This window comes from Vulpes lagopus, chromosome 4 (assembly GCF_018345385.1).
Source record: "Vulpes lagopus strain Blue_001 chromosome 4, ASM1834538v1, whole genome shotgun sequence".
NCBI lineage: Eukaryota > Metazoa > Chordata > Mammalia > Carnivora > Canidae > Vulpes > Vulpes lagopus.
In genome coordinates, this window is record NC_054827.1 from 46,493,718 (window position 1) to 46,515,991 (window position 22,274).

General features: G+C 49.1%; 1 protein-coding gene across 1 annotated transcript in view; it reads left to right on the forward strand.

Moving 5' to 3' along the window:
* NUDCD3 (NudC domain containing 3) overlaps positions 1–22,274 on the forward strand; it is a 58,422-nt gene that overhangs the window by 3,168 nt on the left and 32,980 nt on the right. The window contains exon 2 of the mRNA XM_041751614.1: positions 2,030–2,328. Coding sequence (XP_041607548.1) covers positions 2,030–2,328 — 299 coding nt within the window. The remainder of the gene's footprint in view (positions 1–2,029; positions 2,329–22,274) is intronic.

Genomic DNA, 22,274 nt, shown 5'->3' on the forward strand with positions numbered 1-22,274 from the left:
TTTATTTATGATAGTCACAGAGAGATAGAGAGAGAAGCAGAGACACAGGCAGAGGGAGAAGCAGGCTCCATGCACCGGGAGCCCGACGTGGGATTCGATCCCGGGTCTCCAGGATCGCGCCCTGGGCCAAAGGCAGGCGCCAAACCGCTGCGCCACCCAGGGATCCCCTGAATGTGTCTTTAGAGCAGTTTTAGGTTCAAGGCACAACGCAGGGGTAGGTACAGAGAGTTCCCCAGCACTTCTGTCTTCCCAGCCCTTCCTACTGTTAGCATCTCCACCGAGGGGGGGTATTTGCTAAAGTCCACGAACCTGCATTCCACCCATAACAGTCAGACCATAGGTGGCTTTAGGGTTCATTCTTAGTGATGGTCACTCTATGGGGCTTGGACAAACATGCTGGCAGGTACCCACCACACAGAGTTTGTTTCAACTGCTGGAAAAATCTACCATGCTCCACTTATTCCTCCCAACCCCGCCCAGCACTGCTGATCTTTCTGCTGTCTCCATAGGTTTGCCTTTTCCAGAATGTCCTAGAATTGGAATCATACAGGATATGTATAGATTTTCCAATTGGTTTCTTTGATTTAGTAACATGATTTCAGTTTCCTTCAGGTCTTTTCATGGCTTAATAGCTCGTTTTTTTTTTGTAGCACTGAGTAATAAATGTTCCTTTGTTTGGATGGAGCACAGTGTGTTATCTGTTCTCCTGCTGATGGACACCTTGGTTGCTTCCGAGTTGTGACATTTAGGAATAACGCTGCTGTAACACCCATGTGGAGGTTTCTATATGGATGTGTTTTCAGCTCCTTGGGTAAATACCAGGGAGCAGGGTTCTAGATCCAATATGACAGGTGTCTGTCCCCCCCCACCCCCCAAAGAAGGCCCTCCCAGCCTTTCTGCCTCCAGCTACCGTAGATGGCCCCACCTCTTAGAGTTGTAGCTTTTCCTCATGTAGTCCCCTGGGATTGCACCCTTTCTTCCAGGACTACTGCAGAGCCCCTTCCTTCCAAGGAGCCGTCTTAGATATCCAGAACCTGGCATGTGCTTCTGGATGTTCATTGTGAGGTACTCTGGCTGCTCCTGATGGCCCCTCCTCATGGCACTGTTGCTGTGCATGGGTCTGTGCCCTTGAAAGGTGCGTACAAAGCGCCATGTTTCCTGTGCATTTTTTGGGTGGAAAGTCCCAGTTCTTGCTTGTATGGGTGTCACTGAGTCCCAAGAAAGGGTAAGGGCTGGTCCTTACACCACCATATTGAATTCTTAGAGGATGGGAGCTGTCATTTGGATTTTTTGTGTTCCTTGCTCATTGTAGGCATATTGTGGTTATTTGTGGAATTGTCGAGTTTTCTTTTTCTTTTGAGACAGGCGAGCACACAAATGCACACAAGTAGGGGGAAGGGTCAGATGGAGAGGGAGAAGCAGACTCTTTGTTGACCAGGAAGGCTGACAACATGGGATTTGATTCCAGGACCCTGAGATCATAGCCTGAGCCAAAGGCAGGTGCTCAACTGACTGAGCCACCCAGGTACCCCAATTGCCAAGTGTTCTCAGAGCCACACCTCCCCTCCACCTGTGCAGTGTGGGAAGCTAGCAGCCTGGTTATCCTGCTTATACTTTGTGGATTCAACCGAATGCCCATTTTCCTTTCTTGAGTCTGAATTGTTGTTGCCCTTACAGCTCTTGGTACCAGAATGATGTGTTCTTTCTGTGGCAAACAAGTCTCACTGGGTGCTGTGAAAAAAAGGACAGAGAGACCACGTAGTGATGTGTCTTTTCAAGCTCAGGGTTGCACTCTGGGCATGTAGCTGTCATGGTTGACAAGGTTTCACTTGCTGATCTGGGAACCCCTATTAAAGGTGGTTCATAGCTTCTGATGAGGTTGAAGTGCATTTGCGTTTTTCCACTGGGAATGTTTGTGATCTCCTGTTTTGTCATTCTTTTATGAGCCAGATTTTACTCCTTTTCTCTGGCGCGTGTGGTCCAGAGCTGGGCAGGTGAACTCATTGGTGCATTGCTGTTTGATTTTTAGGTATTCACAGCCTTCGAGCACATGGCCCGTCAGGACGATGAGAAGAGGAGGAAGGAGCTGGAGGAGAAGGCGAGGAAGGAGGCAGAGGAGGCTGTGGCAGCAGCAGCTGAGCAGGAGCCAGTCCCAGTCCCAGGCCAGGAGGTGGAGGTTGGCCCCAGCATGGACTCAGGCGGGCTGCAGGGAGCGCCAGGCCCACGGGGTGCTGTGCCTGAGGTGGCCCCCAGCTCGGGGGAGGCAGAGCCACTGGGAGCATATGCGGGTGCTGCCGAACTTCCCAAGGAACCCTTGGCTCTTCCCAAGTAAGAATTTCTACTTTACAGTTCCTTTCTTGGCATCTGCTGGCTGGTTGGGTCCATCAGTGGTTCTCACTCGGTATCACGCCGACTCTGTTTTTGCATTTGTTTTCGAACTGCCTTACAGTGCTTTGGTGACACTGGTTGGGAGGGCAGTTGGCTTCTGTCTTCTTTTTCTCCCTATAAGGCAAGGTAAGAAGCTGCCTGGCATACAGCCCATTCAGAGCCAGAGCCAGAATTAGAGCACTAGGTGCCCAGACTTAGGCTATTCCTGATACCTGTCCGCCTGTGTGGGGGCTTCACCTCAGGGTGGGGGCTTCACCTCAGGGTCTCCGCTCTGTCCTTCATTGTGGGAGCACTACTGGGACATGTACCCACGGTCCTTTCAGTGTGAAGGGTGACTGTGGGCCCAGAGTCCCCTTGGAGACTGCCATTTAGTAAATGGGTTACTTGACAAGCAGTGTTAGCTCTGGCTCAGTTTCCTCTTCTGTAGCAGAAATGAGAGTGCCAGCACTTGTCTCAGGCCAGAGGTCACAGGGCTGGTGTGCAGCTGGCATTAGCCCTGCAGGGCTTCTGCCCCCTGGTGCCTCCCCCTGGTTGTACGCTCCTTCCCTGCCCCATTGGGGTGCGAACAGCTGCTCCCTCCTTGTGTGTGAGCTGTGGCCTTGTCTGAGAGCGTGATGGTCCCGGCCTGCTCCGTTGTAGCAGAATCTAATGTCTTCCCTCTTGGATAGGCCTGCTTCCGCCTTTGACCCAGCTCTGTGTTAACCCTCTGCTGTTCTTTCCTCTGTGCACGCTCTCTGACCTGTTTTAGAGTCTCTGAATGTAGTTCCTAGTTAGTAAAGCAAAGCCAACAGCCTGCAGTGGCATAAAATGCAGAGTAGGGGAAAATACATTTGGTGAAGGTAAGGTGGGGCAAGACTGCAGAGTCGTAAAGGCCAAGAGACACAGAGACACAGAGTGGGGCTCAGAGACAGCTGAGCCAGCCCCATTGTTGGATGGGCCAGCCCTGTTGATGCAGAGGAGCATATCTTGAATATGGAACTCTGGTCAAGAAGGGGCAAAATAGGACCTGGGGCCTGGCTTTGGGCAGGGTCTTGGGCAGAGGACAGAGATCGGCAGTTTCTTTCAGCCCAAGGAACTTTCTCCAATGTTTCCTATAGCGTAGGACTCCTGGTGAGGAGTTTTCAGCTTTCAATTGCCTGAAAATGTCTGTAGTTGAACCTTATTTCTGAGATTGTCTGCTGTGTTTAGAGTTCCAGACAGATGCTTTTTATTCAGCCTTTTAAAGACTCATTCCATTAGTCTCTTGTCTTGTGATGACAAATGAGTGTTCTTCGTTCTCCTTTACGGATCCCCTTGGGTGCTTTTAAGATGTTTATCATTAGTTTCAGCGATTTGGTTATGACTTGCTGTGAGGTGGTGTGCTTATTTCTGGGCTTGGTTCTGCCTGGGTTGTGTTTATCCCCCTTTAAGACTCTCTTCATGTTTCCTTTGGAGAGGTTTTTATTGCCCTGTCTTTGTGTTTATTGTCTTTTTTTCTTTAGTGCCTAATCCTGTTTTAAATTTGTCAATGTGTTTCTTCCTTTCGGTTCTGCATTTCCTATTAATTTTTTTCCATGGCTTTGATTTCTACCTTCGTTGTTTCCCTCGGAGTTGTTTAATATTTTTGTAATAGTTGTTTAAAGTCTTCATTGGCTTGATTTTGGGTCATGTTTTCCTGCTTGTTTACATATCTGGTAAATTTTTAAAGAATTTATTTATCTGAGAGAGAGCATGTGCACGCAGAAGTGCATGTGTATGAGCGGTGGGGGAGAGGGAGAGAGAGAACCTCAAGCAGACTGTGTTGAGCGTGGAGCCTGATGTGGGGCTCGATCTCAGGACCTCTGAGATCATGATCTGAGCTGAAATCAAGAATTGGAGGCTTAACCGACTGAGCCTCTGAGGCACCCCTTACCTGGTAATTTTTTGTTGAAAGTATGCCATTGTGGATGTTATGTAGCTGCATCTCTGGGTTTTGTTTTCTTCCTTTGAAGAATGTTGAGTTCTCGAAGGGAGTTACTTATTTGCAGATCAATACGATCTTTCAGAAGCTTGTTTTTAAGTATTGTTGGGGTGTGTCTGAAGCACCTGATTCCAGGGCTAGTTCTCCTTGTTCTAAAACATGGCCTTGTTGGGCTCTCCAGAATGTTCCCACTGTCATTCAGGTCTTTTTGTTATTGCTGGTTGAAATGTGAACTCTTCTACCCCGCTGTTGGCTTTGGGGTCATGTGGGCTAGTTTCAGGAGTGTCTGCCCTCCCCTTTTGGGTCACGTTCACGTGGGGACAGTGGCCTGCACTGTGGGTTTCACAGCGGCCAGCTCTGAACCAGCTCAGAACCACAGCTGGCTGCCACAGCTACATGAGCCCGTTCTTGACGTAACTCTGTCTGTGTCTGCTGAGTGAACCCTGACATAGGCAGATACTCCTGTCATGTAATGTTCGTGAGAACAGCGGTTTTCAAAATGAAAATGAATTTGCAAACGTTTGAGTTTGTGGACGCACAGCAGCAAAGGCCAGCAGGAAATCAGTGATGAGTAGTGGCTGTCAGGAGAGGGGTGGATTTGGATCTCATTGTCCTCTTCCCCACATCCCCCACCCTGCTCTCTGTTTCCTATTTCTGTTATGGTAAGCATACATTTTGTTTTGCTACTCTTTTTTTTTTTTTTTTAAATAGTTCCTAAAAACTTTATTAAAAGAGGGGTTTTCTTTTTGGTTCCTGGGTTGGGGTTAGAATGGCTGCCCGATTGTCTTCTAGAGAGCCTATTTTTCTATTTTTTTTTTTTAAAGGTTTTATTTATTTATTCATGAGAGACCGAGAGAGGCAGAGACACAGGCAGAGGGAGAAGCAGGCTTCATGCAGGGAGCCCGATGTGGGACTCAATCCCAGGACTCCAGGATCACACCCCAGGCTGCAGGCGGCGCTAAACCGCTGAGCCACCCAGGGATCCTATTTTTCTATTCTTGAACCAACAAGTTGTGTTCTGGGCTAGAGTCAGAGCGAGTTGTGTGAGTTTTGTGCTGGTTTGGTTCAGAGTGAGGACGGGGGCGTGTTCCAGGAAACCTGGTGCCACAGGACCGACCCTTCTAAGCCCAGGCATCTTCTTGGCTTCTTGTGAACAAAACAAGAAGCTGTGGCTCCCATCTCTCCCATTGCAGCTGGTGGGTAGTGCTGTGGTACATGTGGAAGCCATCCTGTAGTGGGACCCTTCGTTTGTTCTACCTGTAGTGGGACCCTTCGTTTCTCCAAGTCAGTGCCCCAGATCGTGTGTCCTATAAACTGTAGCTTCCGCTACAGTTCCGCTGTATTGAATGGTTCCGCTGATTGAATGATTAAGGTGGTGGCTCTTTACAGGAGCACACAGACGCACTGCCCGTTCTGGGGCCCCCATCCAGAGAGCCATCTAGGCCTGAGCTGGTTGGTTTCCACAACTCCTATTCGCCTCCCATCTGCTGGTGGTCCTGCCCCATCGTGGCAGTGGTGACTCCCTGCTTGGTGACCAGTAAGAGTCACAGGCAGCGCACATGTAGGTATCTGTGTCTTCTGCGTGTGAGTCTGTCGTGTTCGATGCAGTGACATGTTGTACCGAGAAGCGGGCCTCACAGTGCAGCTTGTGCATTAGCAGGGCAGGACTGCACCAGGAGCAGTCTCAGGTGCCACTGTGCTCCAGACAGAGGTGGCTCTGTTGGCCTGGGGCCTGCTTCCCCCTTTGGAGTCACCCCATCCAGGCCTTGCCAGCCACAGGTCTGTTTTCTGCACCGAAGTTGTTGCCGGGTACATTTTTTTGTGTGTGTAATTATGTACTGATTATAGGAAAGCCACAGGTGGAGTATTTTTTTGGTCATTTTTGGGGCTATTTGAGGGAAACTTGAATTGGATCTGTTTTCCCACTGCTGTGAATTGCATCCTCTCCCTGCCCTGCCGTCATTGTCAGGACCTTCCCAGTGAAGATTGGGAATGCCCCGCCCCACTGCTTAAGGTGCTCAGTTTTATTCCTCGGAGAAGAGATCGAGTTTGAACACAAAGTTTTGTGTGCCTACAAGATAGGATTTGAGAATGTGCGTATGTCTACACTGAGCACTACATTTGACCAGCAGTCGTCCACTGTACACACCCCATCAGAGGAGCTGCCTGGAGTCCCAGCGTTTAGACAGTGCAGTGTGGGGCCTCGGGCTCAGGTTCAGAGGACCCCTTGGTGCAGTGGGAAGCTTTTGGAAGTGCCGCGCAGCATAACTAATACTGCGGAAGGAGAGTGGGACAGAAACAGACAGCATCCGAGGCCCTGTCAGGCTTCTCTCAGAGAGCTCCATCGGGCTCCTCTCTTGTGCTCCATGTCTGGGGTCTTGCTTGGTGCCCAGGGTCTGGTCTGTTCTGGGGCATCATCCCGCCAGTCCCTCTGTGTCCGGCATCATTCCTGCAGCTCACCTCTAGGCCGGCAGGTGTCGCTGTAGGTAATGCAGTGATCGTTGCACCTGCTGGTGCTGGTGCTGGTGCTGGCATGCCTGTCGGAATCCACAGTTTGTTGTGGCTTGTCTGGGTTTTGCCTTTGTAAGTCACAAACAGCATTCTTTGAAGGAGAGAAAGAGAAAGGAAAAAGAGCAGAGAGTAAATTATGACCTGGAAGTGGTACCTCTGCCCTGGGAGCTGTGCCTGGATGCGGTACAGGTGTTGCCCATGTTGAGCAGTGGGGTGTGTGTTGGGTACCCCCAGGCTGTCCTTCCCTGCACAGGAAGTGGGTGGCATAGTGGAGTGAGAAGGACAGTCAGGGAACCACAGGCATGCTGACCTACTTCCCAGAGGCCCAGGAGAGCACAGGGTGCCGGGCAGCCATGTGGTGCTTTCTCTGGTTTTGGTGGCATAGTCTTTGTTTGTAGCTGCTGGAGGGGTTTGGGTGCATCCTGGGCAGGGATGGCTTCGTTTGGAGGAGAGGTTTCGGGCTTCCTGGTCTCACACCCTGGGCAGAGGCTTTGTCTTCTTCTTGGTTCGGGTGCTGCCCCATTCATTAGGGCTCCTGTCTGTGCCCACCCCTCACAGAGCCCTCCCCCCACATGTAGATCACTGTGTGTTCCCAGAGCCTGTGCCTCATCTTGCTGTCCCCTCACACTGGTCATTCCTAGTGTTTCAGTGCTGGGGCTGAGGGCTGCTCTGCCCTGTGTGAGGGGAGCCCCTGATGTGCACTGACTTGGTTTTTCAGCACCTTTCCCTTGGTCCTGTGCCTTAGGTGGCCCTAGGTGGCCCTAGGTGGTTGTTGGGAAAGCAGAAGGTCTGCTCCCTGCTTTGGTGTCTGCTGCCTAAAAACTGGGTTCTTGGCTTTGTCTCTCAGTGGGTTCTTCGCTTGTTGGTTCTGGCCTTTTCAGGTGCCCATGGCAGGAAGCCCCTTGGTAGAGTCACATTGGGCATACTGGGATGCCACCCCAGATACCCACCTTGTCAGCTGATGGTGAGGGTTGGCTGAGGTCCATGCATCATGGCCTCTGGCGGGATTCCTGGTGCACAGTGAGTGCTCACGTAGGTACTGGTCACAGTATTATTTCTCTTAAACAGAAACAAGCCTTTCTAGTTACACACAAGGTAGATTATTTGAAAAATAAAGATCCGTGTCTAAAAAAAATAAAAACATCCCACCACTCCCTGTTAATGTTCTGGGAGAAATTCTTGTTTTTTTTCTGTGCATGTAAGCGTGGCTGTGAGTGTACCCCCCATCCCCGTATTACACTCTGGCTTCTGTTTTGCTGAACCTGTGTCTGAGCATTTCCTGCCTCCTTTTTGCTGATTTTGAATTCATGTCCACTGTGGTGGAGTGCTGTGTGCCTTGAGGCTCTTGTGCTCACACAAGGGTGTTGGCTATCATCCTGCACACAGAGAGCAGTGGATAGAAGCCAGGACTGCGGGGATGTCTGCCAGCCTTCCTTGTGGATCTGCCCCTGCCCCTTGGGGCTGCACCTGGGCAGTGGCCTCCGGGCGCATACCCAGTGTCCTCTGGGGCAGTGGCTGCTACCTCTGACCACTTGCTCTGAAACTACCTCTTCTCCCTGTACCTCGGACATAAGAGCCATCCACGGGATGTGTTGAGATCCCGAGTCAGAAAATCTGATTTTGGTTGTTCATTATGAGTACTTCTTTTCTTTCCAGAAGCTGCATTTTTATTTTGCAATTCATTTATAGCTGACAGGCTTCGTTTTTAGAAGAGTTTGGCCTGCACATCTTACAATCGTGACTTCTAGTGAGTGTGTGGAATACAGAAACTATGGGAACGATGACCTGGTGTCCTCACCTGTCGGGTAGAGGGCCATGCAGCGTGAGCGTGTTCATCAGGGGGAGCTGGTCCCCCTGGACGTGTGTGTTTCCAGGTGGAGTGTGTTGCTTGTTATAGGTGAAGAGATTTGCTTAGAATCATATGGTTAAAAGATAGGGCCAGGGTTAGGGGCTCAGCAAGAGTCTGTGCACTTCGAGGCCTGAACTTGCAAGTATTTGCTGTGTTAAGAAAAAAGCAACTATTAGCAGAACTATCTGACAGATTCTTTTTAGAAGTGAAACACCAGGCTTCTAGTTAAATGTTTTTCTAGAACGTTAAAGAATGTAACTTTATATGGAGATGTTGGAGATGACAATGGGACCTGGGTTTGCCTTGGGGGGGGGGGGGTCCGCCCCACGGCCCTGCTGTCCTGCAGTCCTCTTTCATGGTCCTTGAAATCACCGGGGCTTTGAAATGCTGATTCCTGGGCCCACCCCCAACAAGCTGATTGAACTGTCCCGGGTGGACCATTGGAGCCAAGATTTCTCTGGACTGCCTCCCAGTATTCCACCTTGTGGTGTCCCATCATTATTTAGAGTCCCCGTGGGGAGTGTAATTAGGTTGTTCCTGGTCTGCTGCCGTCACAAGTGATGCTGCACTGAGTACGCTGTCTGTGTGTCTTGGAAAATGTGAGTATCCATGGAACAGATTCCTGGGCAGGAATTGCTGGGTCAGAGGAGACATGGCATGTGTGATTTTGATGATGGTTGCGAGATTGGCCCCAGGGGGATCATACCATTTTATCTTTCTTCTTTCTGCCAGGGTGTGTGACTGCGGTGCCTCCCCCTGACCCATCCTCCGGTGCCAGCCCAAGTGCATTTCTTGGCTGCTCTCAACCTTTGCCACGTTGGTTTTATTTCAAATGCCATTCTCTGTGGATGTTGGATTCTGATTGGCTTTGTGGAGGTTTCGTGTTTTTTCCTTTTTTTTTTGTTGTTTATTCACAGATACTAAACCTTCTGTTGGGCAGTACTAAGCTATTTTGTTTACCAGTGCTTTATTCGTTTTAGCACTTGGTAGGACTGGTGTTTCGTCTCGTAGTCCCCTGCCCATCCCCAAAACTTTCTTGGAAAAATTTTCCATGTGAAAATTCTCTTGAAATCCTCATTGGACTACATTAAATTCATGTTTTGAAGTAGAGGTAATTGACATCTTTACATTATTGAGTCTTTTTGTTTAAGAGCAGGCTGGGTCTTAATTACTTGGCTTTTTAAATATTCCTCTAGAATTTCAGTGTAGTGACATTTCATTGTAAGAATATGGTGTATACAATATAAACCTAAAAAATGTGCTCCTTGACTGTGTTACTGGTGAGGCTTCTGGTCAGCGGGAGGCTCTTTCTTAGTAGTTAAGTTTTTAGGAAGACAGGTCAAGCGTGGATACTCAGCTGCAGAGGGTGTAGGTGGTGCCCTTAATCTCTGCATTGTCCAAGGGTCAACTGTAGTCTTTCTGTTGATGTTTTTGGATTTTCTAGAAATATAGGATATTAAGTATTACAGTATTTTAGTAACAATTATATTTGATAATAAATTCTGTACTGAGCCCTGCAGGTGCCCCATCAGTGTGTTCTTATAGTTAAGAGTCTGTTTCTTAATTGTCTCTCTTTTTCTTTTTGCTCCTTTGTTTCTTAAATTCCACATATAAGTGAAATCATAGTATTTTTTTCTGACTTAATTTTGGTTAGCATTATAGTCTCTAGATAACCATGTTGTTGCTAATAATAAGATTTCATTCTTTTTTAAAGGCTGAGTAATAGTCCATTGTGTGTATATACTACATCTTGATTATCCATTTGTCTATCGATGCACACTTGGGCTGTATTCATAATTTGGCTATTGTAAATAATGCAGCAGTGAACATAGGGATGCATGTATCTTTTTTTTTTTTTTTTTAAGATTTTATTTACTTTAGAGAGAGAGAGTATGTGCAGGTGGAGGGGCAGAGGGAGAGGGAGAAGCAGGCCTCCCTGCTTAGCTTAGTAGGGAGCTTGATGCTGGGCTCCATCCCAGGAGCCCAGGATCTGAAGGCAGACACTTAACTCACTGTGCCACCCAGGTGCCCCAGGGGTGCATGTATCTTTTCAAATTAGTGTTTTCATATTCTCTGGGTAAATAACCCAGTAATGGAATTACTGGATAATATGGTAGTTCTGTTTTTAACTTTTTGAGAAACCCTTATACTGTCTTCCACAGAAGCTGTGCTGGTTTGCATTCCTGCCAACAGTGCACAGGGATTCCTTTTTCCCTATATTCTCTCTACATTTCTTGTCTTTTTGATTTTAACCATTCTGATTGGTGTGAGCTGGTATTCCATTGTAGTTTTGATTTGTATTTCTCTGATGATTAGTGATGTTGAGCATCTTTTTTATGTGTCTATTGGCCATCTGGATCTCTTTGGAGAAATGTCTGTTCATGTCTTCTGTCCGTTTTTAAATAGGATTATTTGGTCTTTGAGTATTGACATGTAGAAGTTCTTCATAGATTTTGGACACTAACCCTTTATCAGATGTCATTTGTAAATATCTTCTTTCCATAGGTTACCTTTTAGTTTTGTTGATTATTTCCTTCACTGTGCAGAAGCCTTTTATTTTTGATGAATCCTCAATAGTTTAGTTTGCTTTTATTTCCCTTGCCTCCGGAGACATATCTGGAAAAACATTTCTACAGCTGGTGTCAGAATTTACTGCCTGTGTTTGTCTTCTAGGATTTTAATGGTTTCAGGTCTCACATTTATGGCTTTCATCCGTTTTGAGTTTATTTTTGGGTATGGTGTTAGAAAATGGTCCAGTTTCACTCTTCTGCATGTGGCTGTCCAGTTTTCCCAGCATCATTTGTTGAAGAGACTTTTCCATTGGATATTCTTGCCTGCTTTGTTGAAGATTAGTTGACCGTATAGTTGTGGGTCCATTTCTGGGGTCTCTTTTCTGTTCCATTGATCTTCGTGTCTATTTTTGTGCCAGTACCATACTGTTTTGATGACCACAGGTTTGTGGTATAACTTGAAGTTTGGAATCACGATGCCCCCAACTGTGCTTTTTTTTTTTTTTTTTCAAGATTGCTTTCGCTATTTGGGGTCTTCTGTGGTTCCATACAAATTTTGGGATTGTTTGTTCTAGTCCTGTGAAAAGTGATGTTGGTATTTTGATAGGGATTGCATTAAATCTGTAGATTGTGTGGAATTATGTAGACATTTTAACAATATTTGTTCTTCTGACCCATGAGCATGGAACGTCTTCCATTTTTTGCTGCCCTCGTCAGTTTCTTTCATGAATTTTTATAGTTTTGAGAGTGCAGGTCTTTTCACTTCCTTGATTAAGCTTATTCCTAGGTATTTTATTATTTTTGGTGCAGTTGCAAATGGGATTGTTTTCTTTTTTTTTTTTTTTAAATGATAGTCATAGAGAGAGAGAGAGAGGCAGAGACACAGGCAGAGGGAGAAGCAGGCTCCATGCACCGGGAGCCCGATGTGGGATTCGATCCCGGGTCTCCAAGATCGCGCCCTGGGCCAAAGGCAGGCGCCAAACCGCTGCGCCACCCAGGGATCCCTGGGATTGTTTTCTTAATTTTTCTTTCTACTGCTTCATTATTAGCGTATAGAAATGTAACAGATTTTTGTACATTGATTATGTATCCTGCAACTAAACTGAATTTGTCAGTTCTAGTAGCTTTTTGGTGGAGTCTTCAGGGTTTTCTGTATCAAGTGTCATGTCGTTTGCAAATGATGAAAGTTTTACTTCTTCCTTACCAATTTGATGCCTTTTATTTCTTTTTCTTGTCTGATTTCTGTGGCAAGGACTTTAGTACTGTGTTGAATAAAGGTGATGAGAGTAGACTTCTCTGTCTTGTTCCTGATCTCAGTTTTTCCCCATTGAGTATGATATCCATTGTGAGTTTTTCATAGATGGCCTTATTATGTTGAGGTGTTCCCTCTAAACGTACTTTGTTGAAGGTGTACATTGTGAATGCATGTTGTACTTTCTCAAGTGCTTTTTTTGTATCCATTGAAATAACCATATGGTGGTTTTTATCCTTTTTCTTATTTATGTGATGTATCATGTTGAATGCGTTGCAAATATTGAACCTCTCTTGCATCCTGGGAATAAATCCCACTTGGTCATGGTGAATGATGCTTTTAATGTATTTCTGGATTCAGTTTGCTAGTATTTTCTTGAGAAATTTTGCATCCATGTTCATCAACGGCTTGTAGTTTTCTTTATAGTGGAGTCTTTGCCTGGATTTATCAGGGCAATGCTGTTGGCCCTGTTTATCTTGTTCACCCTACATCCCAGCACCTGGAACATGCCTGGCACATAGTTGGCATTCAATACCAGGGGAGTGCATGAATGATTCAAGTTTAAAGTCGGGTTAAAAAAATGATAAATCTTGGGGCACCTGGGTGGTTCAGTGGTTGAGCGTTTGCCTTTGGCTCAGGGCGTGATTCCAGGGTCCTGGGATCAAGTCCTGCATCAGGCTCCCTGCAGGGAACCTGCTTCTCCAACTCTGCCTGTGTCTCTGCTTTTCTCTCTGTCTCTCACGAATAAATCAAATATTAAAAGAAAAAAAAAAGCTAAACCTTTGAACTTCACATCAAGTGAACGCTGTGACCTAGTTAACATTCTGTATCCCTTGAGTTTTCAGAGTACTGCCTTTCAACTTGTGTATGTCTGCTTGTCTCTGTAGCCTTTTACGGCAACTCCATGTTCTTCAGACTCCCTAGCTGGGTCCTGAAGCAGCTGTGACATTTCCCTAAGAGGTCAGGTGCTCAGCTTCCCCGGCAGACTGTGCTCCAGGGACCTGGTCCATGCAGATCTTGGGCTTGCGAGCCAGACCGAGGGGCTGGGAGTAATCTGGACAGCAAGCCTCACACCTTCAAGTGGAATCCTCTGGGACATCCCAGGTGTGTGACAGGCAGAGTTTGGGTGCCTGGGTGATGGAAGGCTGGGGCCTCAAGCAGGGCCTGGATAGCCTCATCTCCAAGCTTGCTTTGAGGACTCTGGGGTCATATGACTGTGTGCATGGGCCTGTCTGGTTAGCTGCGATTCGAGGAGCTAGGTGTGGAGGCCTGGATTCAATGAGCAAGGCCAGCATGTGCTGTCTTGTCCCTCTCAACTTCTGTTTTGTGCTCTCTTAAAAACTTGGCATTTATACATAATTCAGGTCTGCAAAGAAAAATGTTGCAAACATCATACAAAGAATTTCTGCATTCCCAGATGTCAGTGTTCTCTATAACCGGAGGCTGGGAAGAGCTCATCTGAAGACCCTGTTCCCACGTTGCCCATCCTTCCAGGAGTGATCCTAATTTCAGCCCGAGGGCTACTGGTGGTCATTGCTGCATTCAGGGCATGGCTCCTCTGTCGTGTGTCTTCAACACTGTTAAGGGTGTGGACTTCTCTCCCTTTAGGATGTCCCCGGTGTAGTTTTCCTTTTGCTTCCCTGTCACCAGTGAGGTGATGGCTATTGCCATCATGCTGTTCCGCTGCCGCATTCTCATGTCCACTTTGTCACTTGTAGGTGTCTTGTGGGGATGTGTGTTGAGACGAGGTATGAGCCTTGTGTCTCTGTGTACTTCTTTTTTTTTTTTTAATTTTTTAATTTTTATTTATTTATGATAGTCACACACAGAGAGAGAGAGAGGCAGAGGCACAGGCAGAGGGAGAAGCAGGCCCCATGCACCGGGAGCCCGATGTGGGATTCAATCCCGGGTCTCCAGAATCGCGCCCTGGGCCAAAGGCAGGAGCTAAACCGCTGCGCCACCCAGGGTTCCCTGTGTACTTCTGCCCACGAACCCCAGCAAACACCTGATGGTTCTTGCCTGCTGCTGTGGTGGCCGAGGTGGCTGCCAGGTTGCGATTCTGCTCCTATCCTTGCTTCCGTGAGTTGGGTTAGAGAGTCTTCCCTCTCTCCCCACTTGCTCAGTGCTTGGTGTGGTTGTGTGTTCATGTGTCCTCATGGTTGTTCCCTCCTTGGTTCTGTGGCTCGTGGTGCCCCTTCTGTGGATCTGTCCTCTTGTTCCTGGGCCTGGCTCGACGTTCCCACACCACATGACGTGCAGGCCCTCCTGGGGCACTTGGGCGCCCTTGGCCTGTGACCTGAGGGCACAGGTCTGGGACTCTGTGCCACCGCTGCTGCATCCTGGCCACAGTCCTGTTAATGCTTGTTTTCTGCTGTTTTTCGTCACTCTGAAATCCTCCTGCTTGGCTTTTCACTTTCTGATTGCAGCCTTCTTTCCCCCCTTATGGACTGTAGGGTATGGATTGGCCTAAAGGACCCTGAGTTCTCGTGGCAGCTCGAGTCACTTGGCTGCTGGCCTGGGGCGGGGGGGCATTGTTTTCCTGCATGGGAATAGGGTGGGGGGAAGCTCTGGACTTCCAGGCCTGGTGTGGGGTGGTGTGAGGCAGCGGGGGAGAGTGCTCGTTGGAGCTGAGTGCTGGGCCTCTGCTCCCACTCAGCAGTGCCTGTGGTGTGAGCATGGGGGTCATTCATCTCGGGCTTGGGGCAGACAGCGGTCTTCAGCCTCGCACCTCTCATGGAGGCCGTGGGGACAGAGGGGGGGCCACTACGCTGGCCGATGATCCAAGCAGTGCTGCTTGCTATGGCAGCACCATGTTGTTGTGGGTTTGGAAGGAGCTTCCCTCCGCCACGGGGTATGCCGTGGCTTACAGCAGTCACAGCCTGGGGGTCGCAAGGGGCAGTGGGGAAGGAGGCAGCCAGCGCCCTTCAGGTGTCTGCAGTAGAGGCCCCGAGCCCCCGTGCGCTTGGGCAGCATCTTCCTGGGATGGGCGCGCTCTTCCTGGGATGTGCAGGAGGGCTGGGAAACGAGGCTTGGCTGGTCCCTCAGCATGTCCCAGGGCACTGCCTGCGGTATGTCCCTATGCAAGCAGACTTCCTGAGAGCCTTCTGTTTCACTGCTGCCCAAGCTCCACAGTAAGTGGGTGGTAGGACTAGCTGTGACCTAAAATCACACTTGAGCGTGTTCCAGGAGTCCCTGGGGAACCTGAGTACAGTAGGAAGGATGTCATTTCAGATGCTCGTGCCCTCCCAGGAGAAGAGACTACAGATCCTTAATTCCTCTCCTGGTGCAAAAGGCGGTGCTGGTGACGCCAGGCCCAGTCAGTCCCTGTGCCTCGGCTAGAGGGGGACTTCGGGGGTGGGCTTGGGGCTGGCTGACTTTCCAGTTTGCTCCAGGGCTGCCTGCCCACCCTACCCACTCTGTTGGGTCCCAAATAAGAGAACAGAGAATCCTGCTGCACCCCAAGGAAAACAAGCCCCAAACTGTTCAGACAACAAAAGCAGCAGAGCCCATGTCAGTTGGGAAGGAGGGAGCAGCCCCTCACTGGGGCCCAGAGACACGGGTGTCCTCTTTCCTGGCCTGGCGGAGAGTGCCCTGCTGTAAGCAGTGGTTTTCAGGTCTAGGTTGCATTGCTTGATGACAGGGACGCTAGGAAGAGCTCCGCCTAGGGCGGCCCTGGGATGACATGTAGTTGGCCTGTCCCATCCGCAGGCTGGCGGCTGCCCACCCAGGTCTAGTGGTCATTGCCACAGACTGCCTTTCTGCGCCTGCGTCTTGTCTTCACTTGCTGTGTGTGTCTGGTTGAGTGCCTTGGATTTTGCTGCTGGAGCCTGTATTTAGATTCGTTTCCATGGTAGCCCTCCAGCCTCGGAGCTTCCTCTTCCCTGAAAAATGTTTTTTATTGGCGTTTTGGAAATGCTGTCTGCAGATATTTGAAGAGATCATGGCAGTGGAAAAAGGGGGTGGGGCGGATCTTCCATCTCTTTTACCCGATCCTGCCTCCATCTCTCCACGAAGAGGCCTTTTGGTTCGAGAAGTCAGAAGGTGTGAGGGTGCTGGGTCATGCCTTTTTCTGCTTGCCATAGGCTCTACGTTCTAGAGCAGCTTTAGGCTTCCTGGCCTAAGTGAGCGGGCACAGTTCTCGCACACTCCTGCTGGCACTCACAGCCACCCCCACATGCTGTCCACACCCCCTTCTGTCCATGGTTGGTTTTGCACGGCAGTACTGTGCTGTGTATGTTGTGCGTCGTGCACGCGCATCCACATCGGCCTCGTTGGTGCTGTGTGTGCTCCGGAGCAGCTGCCCAGGGTGCTCTGCTGGGCTGCGCTCCGTAGCTTGGCGTCTGCTCTGCTGGCTTTGTTCTGGAACCTTGGCACAGTGCAGAGTAAACAAATGACTGTGAGGTCTCTAGAAGTGGCACATGTTCATCATCGAGGAAAACTAGGAAGGACACGTTAAACCAAGACGAAAAGATTAAAAGTGTCCCCTGAGGGATGCCTGGGTGGCTCAGTCGGTTGAGTGACGAGCTCTTGGTCTTGTCTCAGGTTGTGATCTCAGGGTCATGGAATTGAGCCCTGTGCAGGGCTCTGTGCTCAGCGAGGAGCCTGCTAGAGATTCTCTCTTCCCCTTTTGCCTGTCTCCTCATGCTTACTTGCACATGCTTCCACTTTCTCTAAATAAGTAAAATCCGGGGATCCCTGGGTGGCTCAGCAGTTTAGCACCTGCCTTTGGCCCAGGGCGCGATCCTGGAGTCTCAGGATCGAGTCCGGCGTCGGGCTCCTGGCATGGAGGCTACTTCTCCCTCCTCCTGTGTCTCTGCACCCCCCCCTCAAATAAATGAATGAATGAATGACTAAATAAATAAATCTTTTGTAAAAAAAAGTAAAATCCTCAAAAAAAAAAAAAAAGGTTTTCCTAACGCTGCCAATGACCACTCTGTGTCCTGTGGTCACTGAGGTCAGGCCCAGTTGTGCCCCCACTGAGTGCCAGTCCCCTCTGTCTTGCAGACACTTAGAGTTAGGACTGATTTTCCCGTGTGTACGCTGTGAGCTGCTGTGGTGGACACGTGCACTGCCAGCAGTGGGGAGGCAGTGGTGGAGCCCTGCAGCCAGGAGAGCAGCCTGAGGACCAAGGAGGGGTGGGAGTGGTTCTCCCTCCAAAATACCTGGGGTGCCGGGGGGGGGGGGGGGGGGGGGAGGGCGGGCTAGGGTGCACATCTGGGGGGCTCTGCGATGCACATTTCTGTGGCCCTTGCCTCTGAGGGGCCCAGGGTTGAGCCACGTGCTGTGTAACCCATGTTGTCCATGGGCGTCTTCTGACTCACAACTGCGAGGCAAGGGGGTTCGGGGAGATGGGCCCTTCAGCCAGGTTGACGTGCTGCCCACATCGGCTGGGGTGTGGCTTCAAGTACAGCCTGCTGTGTTTCTACAGGCTGAACGCTGCAGGATACTCCCAAATGAGAAATAACTGAAAGCCTCCCCACTGCCCTGTGTGTCTGGGCCACTGCAGCCCGTGTGGATGGCTCTGCACGTGTGTGACAGCCTTTCTCCAGGCTGGGCCAGGATTGTGTGTGCTACGCTTCGAGGTTGTCCTTGCCCAAAAGAGGGGCATGCTAACGTTTTGATGCTTGTTGCTTGTATTATGTATGAGGCGGTATTTTCTTGCTGTATCTTCAAGAATGTGCTCTTTGTTTTCTGCACATTTTTTGTGGGACTTTGTTATTTTGTCTTTCAGTTTCTTAGAAATTAGATCTTCATCAGTAATACATGTTTTTGGAGGGATCCCTGGATGGCTCAGCGGTTTGGCGCCTGCCTTCGGCCCAGGGCGTGGTCCTGGAGATGTGGATCGAGTTCCACGTCGGGCTCCCTGCATGGAGCCTGCTTCTCCCTCTGCTTGTTGTCTGCCTCTCTCTCGCTGTCTGTCTCTCTTGAATAAATAAAATATTTTTTAAAAAGTAATATATATTTTTCTCCAAGCAAAGGTGGTTTTTTTTCTTGTAAAGGTGTTTAATTTTTAAAATGTTAAAAAATGTATCAGTCTTTTTTTTTATATATGTATATATATATATTTTTTAATGTTTCTGGATTTTGAGTTAGAAAGGTTTCTCTATCTTGAGGCAATGAAGGATTTCACCTGTTTCCCCATTTGTATGCCTTGTTTTCTAATTTTGTGGAAATAACCTTGTTTGGCGTTACTGTTATATTCATGCCTTGGACCCTTTTGCTGTGTGTGCATGTGAGGCCCGTGTCTAGGTAGGCGTGGTCCCAGTGGCATTTTTTTAATGAAATGCAGGGGCTGCGTTTAGGGAGAGGAGTGGAGTTGTGAGGTACCCGGGCAAGAGCCTCAGCTCGCTGTGGGACCTCCTGGGGACAGGCCTGGCCAGGGCCGCTGGATCTGGGTCAGGGCCAGGGCAGTGGGCTGCCAGGTGTGCTGGCGGACCAGCACAGTTTTCTGCTGACAGCCCTCAGCCTGGAGCTCTTTGGAGCCCTGCATGTAGCACTTGGCCTTGACCGAGCTGCCACCATGGTGTCCAGCACTGGGCAGAGCCCAGGGGACACTGCTCCTCTTGCGTGCCCCAGTCGGCAGGCAGGCAGCAGTGTCCTTCCCTGGGACTTGTTTCCCTCTTCAGAACCTTACCTTTACCTCCTGAGGTGGCTCCCCTGGAGAGCGGCTTAGTGTCCGTTTATTTAAAATGTGAAAACTAGGCTTCCTTGTAAATGCTCTTAACCCTGCTCGACCAGTGCTCTTTTTATGAGAACTATTTTGCAGCCCTGCTGTTTATCACCTAGAGGCTCCCAGCGAGGTCATCTCAGCAATGCTGGACTTGCTAGGACTTCTCAGAAAGGTGGTGAACTTTTTGTGGAGGCGGGAATCAAATACATTTACACATAGTTGTATGCCTGGGACATTTACCCTGTACAGAGACCAGGCAAAAAAATGTTAGGGTTTCTATTTACACTGGAGCTGGGATCAAGGCTCAGATCAGCTGTAACAGGCTTCCACCTGCCTGCGCCTGGTAGCATGTGCAGAAGGCGTGGGGCAGAGGAAGGTGGCTCCTGACCTTTTAGAGCTGCCTCTCGGCCTGGGCTTTGCTCTTTGCAGGGCGGACTGATCTCCCCTAGGTGCTTTACTCCATGAGGAGTTGAGGTCACGTATGGGTGAGTTTTTCTCACTTGGGAATCTTTCCAGAGACACGGTCATTCTAGGGTGCTGGTGCAGGAGCAGCCATATGCTCACCTGCCGGTGATCTGTAGATCTGTAGGGGGTGTGCTGAGGACGCACGGGAGGGTTGATTCGTCCTGGATGTTAAGCTTTTTGTATGAAATTTCACAGCAGTTCATGAAATGTGTTGTTTGTAAGCAAAACGTATGTAGTTCTGTGATGAAGTGACTTGACACATCCTCAAGGACACAGGTGGGGACATTTCTGTGTCCCTTCCTGCACATGCGTGCATGTGTCTGTGGAGACCCCTGGCTCAGGGCCACGAGGGCTCCAGTGTTGCCCACCCTGCCAGTGGTCGTGGCCCACAGTGCTGCAGCTGCTACTCGGAGGCAGCCTGCTGAACGGCCAGGCCTGAGCTCTGGGCTGTTCGCTCCCCCAGCCCTGGCCTCACCTGCTCGTCGTGGGGGCTGGCAGCTTCCCCGTGGCCCCCAGGAGCCGCTGCGGCCCAGCTCTCTGGGCTCTGCTCCTGGCCTCGGGCCTCGCTCCTTCCCTCTGTTCTGGGCGGCAGGGAGCCCAGTGGGCAGGAGGGCCTTCCCTGGGAGGCCGGCCGAGGGGGTGTGGTGGCTGGGAGAGTGAGGGCACCGTCCACGCAGCTTGGAAGACACGAGAGGAAAACGGCTGGGCTGGTGGCCACCGTTGGGTCATGGAGTCACTGCCCAGGGAGTGTGCTTGCTGTGTGTGAACGCGGTGTGAATTGGAGCTTCCTCTGCACCCGACACTTCAACGCTGGGTCTTTCTTTTCCCTACAAAGTTAAAGCATCGGGTCCTTCTGCCCTTCATTTTCATGCTGCACTCCTGCTGTTGGAGGCTGCTGGTTCCCTGGTGTCCTTGGGGGAGACGACCAGGGTCACCAGGCATCAGTGCTGAAAGCTGCTTTTTCTTCCTGTGGGTTTTTTTTCTTAGTCTAGCTTTGCTCGTAGTGGGTGTTACATACACTGTTGCTTTTGAAAGGGGCTTGTGGTCAAGGGTGGGGTGCTGTCCACCTGTCCCTAGAGAGTCACTGGGAATGATGAGAGGCTTCAGAGGCCATGGGAGCCTTGCAGTGGTGCCTCACGCTTACTTTGTGCCACTGTGCTGAGAAGACCGGTGATGCTTTTGACACAATGATTTACCCTTGGTGTTTGCTTCCCTTTGTGGCTCGAGTGCCTGGATTCCGGCGCTGGTTCAGTGGGGTTTACAGCTAACATCTCCTGTACTTCCTTAGGCACTGCTTTCCTGTTTCCAGTTGATCCACGGAACCGTGTGGGCATCTTCTCGCACATGTCTTGTTTTTGGTCATTTCCTTTATGTTTTTTAGAATTTTTTAGAATTTTAGAAATTTGTCTCCCTTCATGTCGTGGAATGGATGTACCATTCTGTTGTCTATGAAAGGGTCGAGACTATTCTTTTTTTTTTTTTTTTTTGAGACTATTTTTCAGTATCATTTGATTCCTTTAAAATTGATCATCACCTGACAGAGTTAACTTCTATCTTATGCCCTTGGGGTGTTTAGCTGCTGTCACGGTAAAACTGCATGTTAACTTGGGGAATATTACTGGTTTTCCTCTCATTACTTATGCTGTTGAGCACTGGTGTATCAGTGCATTGTTTGTGGTTTCGTTTTCTTCTCCCGGTATACTCAGGTACAGAAAGTTACCCTGGAGAAGCAGGTACAGATTTCGTGTGTCCTGAGATCAGTTGATACCCAGATACTTCTTGTGTATGTTGCCTTTAGGAAGGGCATCTTTCCTACTGTGTTTTACGGCTTCTGACAGTTAGGGAAGCAGTTAATTAATTATGAAATAATAAAAGCAAGTTCTAGAAAATTTGGAAAACAAAATTATTCAGGTTTCATCACTATTAGTATCTTGTTGAATTTCCAATTAAAAAATTACCTTTGCAGTTGACTAGATCATTTTAACCATTGGAAAATACTTGGCCACTGTAACAGGTGAATTACAAATATATATGTGTAAAAATAAATTCCTTTCCTAATTCTGTAGCTGATAGTATATACCGCGGATAATCTCCTCACGTATCTTCCTTGCGTGCTCACATGTAGACACACACACACACACACACACAGCTTTTAAAAATCGACACATGGTCCAGGTTCTGTGAAAGTACCCTTTATCAGGTACAGTTCAGTGTTTTTAGTGTATTTATAAGGCTGCACAGCCAGCCTCAGTGTCTCATTCTAGCACATCATTATTATCCCAAAAAGAGCTGCTCTCCCCATTTCCCCCCTAACTCCCGGCCCTAGGTAACCACCATCCTACTCTGTCAGTCTATAGTTTTGCCAGTTGTGACATTTTGTGTACTTGGAATTATGCTTCTTTCACTCAACATAGTGTTTTCTAGGTTCATCCATCTTTGTAGCAAGTACCAGGACCTCGTTCCTCGTGCCGGCTGAGAAGGACTTCATTGCGTGGATGCACTGCCATCTATTAGGTCACTGTTTAATGGATGTGTGGGTTGTCTGTATGAGTCATGGTGCTGTGAATATTTGTGTACTCGTATCTGCATGGATGCCGTTTTCACTTCTCTTGTGCACACTCCTAGGGGTGGATATTAGAGTCTTACAGTAGCTCTGTGTTTAGCCTTCGGATTTGCCACCAGACTTCCAG